The following is a 9,500-nucleotide window of genomic DNA, read 5'->3' as shown; positions in this document are numbered from 1 at the left end:
CCCACGCCACCCCACCCGGTCTGCCTGCGTGCGCGGGACGGACGGCTCGCTCGGCCAGCGCGACGTTGCTTTAACGAGCTGAGCCGCCCCCTGACGCGCACCGACTGCCGGGCGCCTCTCCTCGCTCTGTCCTCGCCCCCCACAGCCCGGCCCCGGCGCGTCCTCCACCGTCCCGCCAGCCTCGGCTACAACGGCTTCCGCGCGCAGCGTTCCCGGCAGCTCTTCGCTTCCGTCCCGTGATGCTTTGCGCCCCAAGCGGAACGGGCGCAAGATGGCGGCTGAGCGGCAGGTGGCTGGTGGCGGCGGCGGCCGTGGAGGAGGAGCTGGTGGTAGCAGCGCCGGCAGCGCCGGCGGTTCAGCGGCCGGCCCCGAAGAGAACAAGGAGAATGAAAAGCCGAAGTCGGGTGACCTCGGGGATAGCCTGGGCCTGGAGAGTATCCTGCCGGCGTGACGGGGATGGGAGGGTTAGTGGGGACGTGTCACTAAGGTAGCGGGCAGCCCTCCATGCTGCCGCTGGTCTCTCGCCTGCGGAAGCCCCCGAGCCCCTCTCCTACCAACACATGCCTTTCTTCAGTTGCCCCATCTTCCCGTACTTGGGGTTGTGGCCTCCGGGGAAGGGGGTGTTGGCTGAGTTCCAAGGGGAGCGGAGGGAAAGGAAGAAGGCGGCCCTGCTTGAAATGGGCAGTGGTGGGGGCAGTTCAACTCATAAGGGATGCAGTGCTTTAGGAATGCAGAGTACCGATTGCTTTCCTTATACTATGGCTTTAACAAGATGTTGCAGGGTTGTCACTTTTTTTGCAATGACGTTGCATGAGATAGAAACCTACTACCGGGGTTTGATTTCTAGCAACATGGGGCATGTTTAGAAGACCGCCACCCCCAAAAAAGTGCCCGGATGAGCCCAGCATTGAAATTTTCTATCTGAAATATTCCTTATGGGATTAGCCCAAGGTAGATTGTCCTGGAAAAAACATTGCAGGCATGCCTGTACATGGAAGTGGGACAAAAGGATTATGAAATGTGAAGTGTGTGTGCAATTTGTAGGATCTTTGAACAGGAGGTGCTTTCCAAGTTTTTCTGGATCTTTCATGGGGGAGGAGATGACGCTTTTGTATTGACATGGTGATTGTCATATCTATCCCTCCGTGGGGTGGGATTCATTGTAATCTGCGTTATATAGCAAAGCAACAGATACTGAAGTATTGACCACCTCTTTCATGTGTAATGCAGCAGTTCTTAACCTGTTGGACTGTGTGCTGAGAAATATTCAGCTCAATACAATAAAATGTATTCTGGAGAGAAATACAACCTCAAGTGTTCTTTTATTAAATATTGTGAATTTCTTCGTGGGAGGACTACCACTTGATATTATCAGTGTACATGGCACTTTACCCAGTAACATAGAATAGTAGGGTTGGAAGGGGCCTACAAGACCATCGAGTCCAACCCCCTGCGCAATGCAGGAAGCCAAGTCAGAGCATCCCCAATAGATGGCTATCCAGCCTTGTCTTGAACGCCTCCAGTGTGGGAGAGCCCACCACCTCCCGAGGTAATTGGTTCCATTGTCATATTGCTCTAACAGTCAGGAAGTTTCTCCTGATGTTCAGCCGGAATCTGGCCTCCTGTAACTTGAGCCCATTATTCTGTGTCCTGCACTTTGGGATGATGGAGAAGAGATCCTGGCCTTCCTCTCTGTGACAGCCTTTCAAGTACTTGAAGAGGGCTATCATATCTCCCCTCAGTCTTCTCTTCTCAAGGCTAAACATGCCCAGTTCTTTCAGTCTCTATTCATAGGGCTTTATTTCCAGTCCCCTGATCATCTTTGTTGCCCTCCTCTGAACCCTCTCCCCTAAGCCCCTCTCTCCAACCCTAAAAAGCCTTTGCCCTGAGGTGGTCACAATTTAAATAGTCGAGGAAACGGACACAAATGTACTGAAAAAAATAAGCACAAGTGCAGTTGCTTTGACTTCCTTTCAGTTGGGAGGAGAAGGTGAGGCAATTAAGCCAAAGGTTGCATAAAAGAAGCATCTTGAGGTGTGATTTAAAGAAGGGGAGAAGGTTGAAGCCATTTAGGGCGCAATCCTATGGCAGCTAGACAGCAGCTAGATGGCCATAGGATTGGTCGGTTCCCAGGGAACCGCCTCCCCACCCCCTTCCCCACAGCCTCATTGGCAGCGCAGCTCATCCCCACGCTCAGAAAAGCAGCATGGAACAGGGGAAAGGGGCATTCCCAGGGGCGGGCAGTTCGTAAGTGCCGCTGTGACACTTCCTATGTGTCATCCTGCCTCCCCACCCCATGCTCTGATGTCCCATGGCTAGACAGCCGAAATCGGCTGTCTAGCTGCAAATGAAGGGCGGCTGGAGCATGGGGGAGACAATCTCTTCTGCTGTCCTCCTGCTGTGCATTGGATAGGCAGTTGCCTCCGAGTTCGGAGATGGCCACCTCGCCACATAGGATTGCTCCCTCAAAGAAGCAGGAGGTTTGGGACAAGTTGAGGGTGTCATAATTGAATGGGCAAAGGTCACAGGCAGGGATATGATGGGAAATTGAAGCAGGAACATAGAGGGCAAAGCTGTGGAAAGTTTTGAAGAACTTTGTATTGAATATAAAGGAGACATGTGAACCAGTGTGAGGATTCAGGGGGCATCAGATTTTCTGAGTCACAAGACAGATGAAAGTTAGAAATTTTGTGTGCTAGTAAGGATTAAAAGCAGCCTGTGTGCTTCATTTTATCCAACAGAATTTAACAAATACATTTTGAGCAATATCCAGCGATGTCATAACGCAAACTCAAATAGTGCTAGGGGAGCTCTGCCAAATCTTTCAGTTGCACAAGTGCTTGCGCATTGCACTAGCAGAGCACATAGCTCACTCCTGAAAGTGGTTGCACACGTGAAACTTTAGTTGGATTTCCCCTTGTGCATAGTTCAGAACCTGGCTTCTACTAGCACAACATCCTTTGCATGAGCGGAATGGCACAGCTGGATACTCCCCTTGGAATCCATTTGAGAGATTTACTAGGGACCTTAAAAAAATGGGAAATTCAATTTATGGTTTTGATTGTGACTATGTTGTAATTTATTCAGCTCAGTCTTCATATACCCTTCAACTTTATATCAGTAAATTCCAGTGTGAGCAAAACAGATGTATTTATGCTTAAACTTACCCACATCTATTGATCTTTTCATCAAGGCACTCTAGATACATTTCCAAAGAATCCCTGAGTTACCTAAAACATAGCTTGAAAATTACAGATAAACTAACATTGGTATGTACAGTTGTAGTGTTTTGCCACTGAATGCTACTTGTGGTACTGTGCAAAACTCTTTTTTACTAATGTTTTCTAGGCCACAAATAAGTAGCATAGTGTATGATTACAAAATGCAAATTATAAATTACAAAAGGTAATTTACAATTACCTTAATCTGCTGCTAAGTAACAGCTGTTGTGATCCAGTTCATACTATTGTAGCTGTTTTATTTTCATCCCAAGGGCAAGCAAGCAACAAAAGCATGTCATATTTTAAGAATATGAAGTGGTGTCTGTGCAGGGAAAATGCCTAACATCCAGCCTGCTTTTGCTGTAGCTACTTACAGTACATACTTTCAGAATGTTTTGCTAAACTGTTTTCTCTGAGCTTACAAGTTTAGTGTTAAAGTAAATGTGCTACATGTGGTTTAAAAATATTTAACTAGATTTGACACATCTCTAGTGTACTGACTAAAGTTTCCTTAACAAGTTCTTTAGTCCTTCAGATTGTTAAAGAATCACAACAACAACATGGGTTACGGCATGGTGACTTTCAAAGATACAGGTTAGTATGCAAAGAACAGTGCAGGGAGCTACTTGCTGGATAATAAGTGTCTTTGCCTTTATTAGGTTAACTGGGTCTAAATGAAAGCCTGTTCTATCAGCAGTGAGAAAAGATGCAACTAGTTTTAGAGAAAAATCTGCAAGTAGACAGAACTTTATATCTAAACTGGTGTGTCTATTACTGTTTGATGTTATTTATTTATTGAAAATTGTTTCTAGTCCATCTGTCATGGTGGAATCCTGAAATGATACCTCCCCAAATAATTGATTTATTATTTTGGCTTGTTTCCTTAGTTCTAGGAATGTATTAACACTGGTGTTATGTATAAATTATAGAAAATACAGCCTTTATGGCAGTTTTGTGGAATACACAAAATCACTGAATGGTAAGCAAGTTGCCTAGAATTGTGTTAGGGCAGGTTGTGGAACCAAGTAATAAAGGATTCATTCCATAAGCCACTTGAGGCACCAGTGTAAAGCAGCTGTAGCACTCCCTGTTCCTCACTGTAAAGCATGTGATTCAAAGCACAGGAAATGTTTCTAGAACACCCTCCTGCTGCTAATAGAAAGCCAGCCATGTAGCTTGTATAGTCAGCATTGGTCCCAGAATCCTTCCCATATTAGAGCACTACAGGCTGAAGCACCCAGCAATATAGCCTGCAGGGCTGTTCTGTTATCAAAAGGCCTATGCAACCCTCCAAATGGGTGTTCTGAAGATGTACCCTTTTGCTGGTGCAGTTGCATTGTGATTCCATTCAAATCTATAGTTCATATCTTTTGGCTTGCCAGAATTTCCCGATCATCAAAATTTCTTCCATGGCTGTTGTCTTCCACTTTAACAATATCTGAAAAACCCACATTTTGTCCTAAAATACAAATTGGTATCATAGCTCCAAGTTCTTGGCCTTTGCCTGTCTTCAGCTTTGGGCATACCTTACACTTAACATCCTGCTCAGATTCTTCAAGGATAGCTGTGTGTTGTCACAGCTCATTTTCAGACCCTAGATATGTTCTGCCTGGGGCAAACTCTTCTCTTTATTTAGGCGTCATGGTGTGGGAGATAGAACAGGAGGCAAGTTCTGTTCTGGGTAAGAGTTAACCATTTTTGTGATTTCTCCCTCCCCCAGGGGTTACTGCTCCCGCCGACTAAGAAGGCTCAGAAAAACTCTTAACTTCAAGATGGGAAATAGGCACAAGTTCTCAGGGAAGAAAGTAACTGAAGAGCTGTTATCTGACAACAGGTATTAGGAGACTTAGTAGTTGTACTGAATGCAATGCAAGCAGCTGATTGGACCAAGCATAAATGGTTAAATACAGGGTTTGACAACCTTGCACACCCCATTGCCAGGATGAGATGTCAGATGGGCTCTAGCAAGTGAAGTTTCCTTCAAAACCTCTAGCTAGAGAGGAGAGAGGATTAAACCCACCCCTGCCCAGCCCCAAAGTTCAGCTGAAGCCTGGGATGTGTTTTGCTCTACACTTGTGAGGCACTCATGCAGAGCCATACCAAGCTTCAGCTTCCCATCTCTAGTCCGAAGCTGGAGTGGGGAGATGGAGGCACAAGGTCTCGCCTCTGGGTCAGATGGAAGTTCTGAGTTCAGACCATATGTCCGGTGCAGAGAGTTGACATGCCTCCACCCCTTGTCTCGAGCTTGAAGTTGGGAGAGGGAGGTCTGGGGGCTTACCACTGTGCCTCTTGAGAGCTCTGAGCCCAGGCTTCTCATCAGGTATAGAGGCAGAGCAAGCAGGCAACCTCTTCCTTCTGTCTCCAGCTCCAAGGGGTGTGTGGCTTGCCTCTGTAACTAGAGAAAAAAAAAAGGGGGGGGGGAGCACCAAACACAAGAAAGCAAAGAAAAAGGCAAAATCCCTATTTGTGTGTAATGACAATTCCTGCGTTGTTGAACCCAGGAATTGTCATGGCTAAACGGGTGCGTGAGCACGTGCGCTGCCTCCTGCACATTCGTCATTGCCACTTTCAAACAACAACACAGGAATGCCCCTGGTTTGTCCTTGGGGTAAACTCTCGGTTGTTTAACCTCTAAACAGCCCGGAGTTATGGGTTTGGACGTCACGATAACCAGGAATGGGGCATTCCTGGGGTTTTGATGGAAAGCAGAAGTGGGAGACATTGTGCTTGCTCGCTGCCACTCAGGCCTGACAATTCTTGGGTTAAACAACCAAGGAATTGTCATTACGTGCAGACTGGGTCAGTACTTCAAAATGGTACTGAAAAAATATGTGGAACTTAACTATAATAGTAAAATGCTCCACATATGTGGACACCTTTTTCAGGAATAGAAGAATATAGGTTTCCTTATTGTCTAATTAAGAAAACTGTGTTGTGCCCAAAATACATTGGACACTTTACTATTTTATTTAAATTGTATACATTTTCAATACAATTTGAGTTTTTTCCTCTTCTTCTTTTGTGCTTTCTAGCCTCTGTGCCTCATAGGTGCTCAGTGTGCATGGCAAGCACAAAGCTAAAGCTAGCCTCTGGCCCACCTCCAGCTCCGTTGTTTTCTTATTCGGCTGAATTTCTCTCTCCATCTCCCAGGTTTGAGCAGAAGGAAGGAGCAGGAGATGTCACCCTAATCTTGTGCTGCCTATTGGGAGAGAGGTGGCCCTGGTGACAAATGTTTGGTTGGTCGGTAAGGCCAGCCAAAATTTGTCAACTCCTGTTTAAATTTATCACTGAAAAGGCAGCAGTGGTGAAAGGGCATGATGCCACATGCTTGTAGTATCAACTCCTTGTGGGTACATGTACAGCCACTTCAGGAGTGCCATTGTGTTCCACAGTGGCTTTTTTCACTTGTGCAGTAGGGAGGGCCAGGTGCGTGCCATGGGGGGTGTGGGGAAGAAAGATCAATTAGTTTTTCTACTAGGCAGTGAAATGGCTATGCCTAGTATTCTAAAAAATACTTTACTGCAGATTTCTATTTTGTTCTTTAAAAAATTGATGATTTGGAAAGCAGCATATTCCATCTGCCAGACTTCTGTATGTCTATTATACTAATTTATTTATGAATGGTGGGGCGGGCAGGAAGCTAACAATGTTTCTTTCTACCTGCTTTGTTTGTGGGGAAATATCTGTTGGGTGAATGGTTAGGATGCTTCTGGGTAAGAGGGTTTTTTGGAATGAATAAATTTCACATGTCTGAAGCACGCAAACAATGTGGGAGCTCTGCCTGTCCCTGTACTGATCACTGCTAGGCTGAAGAGCAGCATAAGTGCTAGCAAGTTCAGTGTGAGTGGCACAGTCCAAAACAGCAACTGCAGCCAAGCTCCATGCTGCTTAGTACTGTTTCCTCATGATGCCTGTACCCGCTCCAGGTTTAGCACTATTTATTTATTTCATGCATGTTTATACCATTTCCCAACAAAATTATCAAAGTTGTTAATATAATAACTTCAGTACAAAAATATAACAATAGAATAACCATTCTGCTGATCAACAATAAAACTATAACTGTAACTATACAGTTATATCTCCCATGAGGAAGTTGTTGTCTGGACACAGGATCAGAAACATTTAGTTCTAAAATGTTATTGATATACATATGACAAAGTTCTGGCATTGTGCTTATATCAACAGAGCAGATAATTGGTTAAATATAGACAAAGTTGCTGCCTACAAAATTAGATTTTACAAAGGGAGTCTATGATTGGGAAATTCAATTCAATGAAAGTCTAGGAGCAGATAAATCCATTCTCTTGTTCTATGGTACTTATTGGTTAAGTCAAATAATGGAAGAAAATATGTTTGGAATACAAGTTTGAACTGTTAATTTTACTCATCTGTCATACGCTATAGATATTTACTCTTGATTCTCATGGATGCTGAGCGAGCCTGGAGCTATGCTATGCAGCTTAAGCAGGAAGCCAATACAGAACCTCGCAAACGATTTCACCTGTTATCTCGTCTGCGCAAAGCAGTAAAACATGCTGAGGAACTGGAGCGCCTGTGTGAAAGCAACCGGGTGGATGCCAAGACCAAGCTGGAAGCTCAGGTTACTGCTAGCTTTCAAAACTCTTTTATAGGCGAGGCAGAGAAAATATAGACCAAACTTTTGTTTCTTTTTGAACAAATGAGCCTGAATTCTAAATAATATTAAAACGTCTTGTAGAGATTAGGCTAGGAATGTCTAGTATGTCTCTAGTTGACTTGTCAAGACCTAGTTATAGAACATAGCTTTATTGAATCAGAACAGTAATCTGCGTAGCCTGAGGCAGAACATTAATCAGGGGCCACTACAGAAAAAGTGAAAGGAAACAGACATTAGCTAATCATAGACAGTTGCTTAGTATGGTCTGATTTGCGTTCAGCCCATAGAGCATTTCAAGGTCCACCTGTATGCTAAGCCACTATGTCTTCGTGTAGTCCTTCCTGGACTGAAGAAGTTAATGTAGTACCCCATACATATGCAGCAGAAGATAAGATATTTATATGTCAGTGTGAGGTAACAGATTTTGTGTGCACATATGTATGTGGGCTTGTAGGGGGAGGTTGATGCGCAAAATTTTCGAGGATGGTTCTGGAAATACCTGACCTCCCCATATTAATCTGTGGATGTTTCAACAACTCAGGTACCTAGTACAAACTGTGTTGGATCCAGTGTTTTATTCTGCTGGCAGGAGCATCCCTGAGCAGAGTTGTGCTCAGAATACTCCAGTTGGTAGAAAGGCAGGGAGGCAATTTTTGCCAATTCCCCAGCAAAAATTCCCTCTACAGCCCCCAGCGCTGTAATCTCTCACTGTTGGGGCAGATTTTAACAGGACTGCAGGGGGAATTGGTGAAGATCGCCTCTTCCCCCACTGAGCCAGCTGAAAAGCTCTGCTGGATCAAAAACTTCCCGCTGACATAACCCATTGGGCCCAACCCATTGTCCAAAAGCTAGAGACTCCCTGCTTTCATTTAACATCATTATGGGAACATCAGTTATTTCCCTATCATTCACTTAAGTTTCCTGGCTGTGGCATCACTCCCTCTAAAGCAGTCTCCGGAGGTGAGTGATGACAGAACTGGAAGCAAAGAAAGGCTACGGAGGAACAAGAGGGGAGGTATCAGCATGTTTGGGGTAACTCTGAGGTTTGCAGAAATGCAAAAACCTTTTTGAAAAAACTCTTACCCACCCCCCAAAACAACCCAGTGAGAACCCACTTGTAGCTATCTATACCTAACAATCCCAGTGGAACACAGTAAATGAAATGAGCCTCTTCTGGTGCAGTGGAGAATGGGCAGGCTATAAATACTGGACTCTTTTGGGGGGTAGAGCCAGGAAGGGTGGGACTTAGCTTAGCTTGGGTATTCAGTGAACATGGAACTGCTCTGTTGGTGGGACACAGAATGAAAAATGGGGAGTATACAATAATAACTTTCCTGAATCAGAATAAGTTTGATGAAGAGCCCTGCTGGATCAGACGAAAGGCCTGTCTAGTCCAGCATCCTGCTTCTCACAGTAGCCAACCAGATATCTCCAGGAAGCCCACAAGCAGGACAGGAGGGCAAGTTCCATCTAGTCCAGTACTCAGTCTTCAGCAGTAGTCGGAGGAAATACCTCTGGGAAGCTGAGAAGCAGGATATTAGAGGGATAGTTGTTTCCTGTTTGTTTATCCCAGTATCTTATAATCAGACTGCCTCTGACTTATGCACATTCTGTTTTTAGCTATCCTGGCTAATAATTCG

The 9,500-nt window shown here is 45.0% G+C and overlaps 1 protein-coding gene across 1 annotated transcript in view; it reads left to right on the top strand.

Annotated features, from left to right (window-relative positions):
- Nucleotides 1-253: 253 nt before the first annotated feature.
- The window catches only part of SRP68 (signal recognition particle 68), a 28,112-nt gene continuing 18,865 nt past the window's right edge, over nt 254-9,500 (top strand). The window contains exons 1-4 of the mRNA XM_084838158.1: nt 254-434; nt 3,749-3,815; nt 4,942-5,055; nt 7,629-7,824. Of these exons, the coding sequence (XP_084694284.1) occupies nt 272-434; nt 3,749-3,815; nt 4,942-5,055; nt 7,629-7,824 (540 nt within the window). The 5' untranslated portion in view covers nt 254-271. The remainder of the gene's footprint in view (nt 435-3,748; nt 3,816-4,941; nt 5,056-7,628; nt 7,825-9,500) is intronic.

The sequence above is a fragment of the Heloderma suspectum genome, chromosome 2, assembly GCF_057233095.1.
Source record: "Heloderma suspectum isolate Gila_16-S chromosome 2, 16-S_ref, whole genome shotgun sequence".
Taxonomy (NCBI): domain Eukaryota; kingdom Metazoa; phylum Chordata; class Lepidosauria; order Squamata; family Helodermatidae; genus Heloderma; species Heloderma suspectum.
This window is presented reverse-complemented; position numbering and strand designations above follow the sequence as displayed.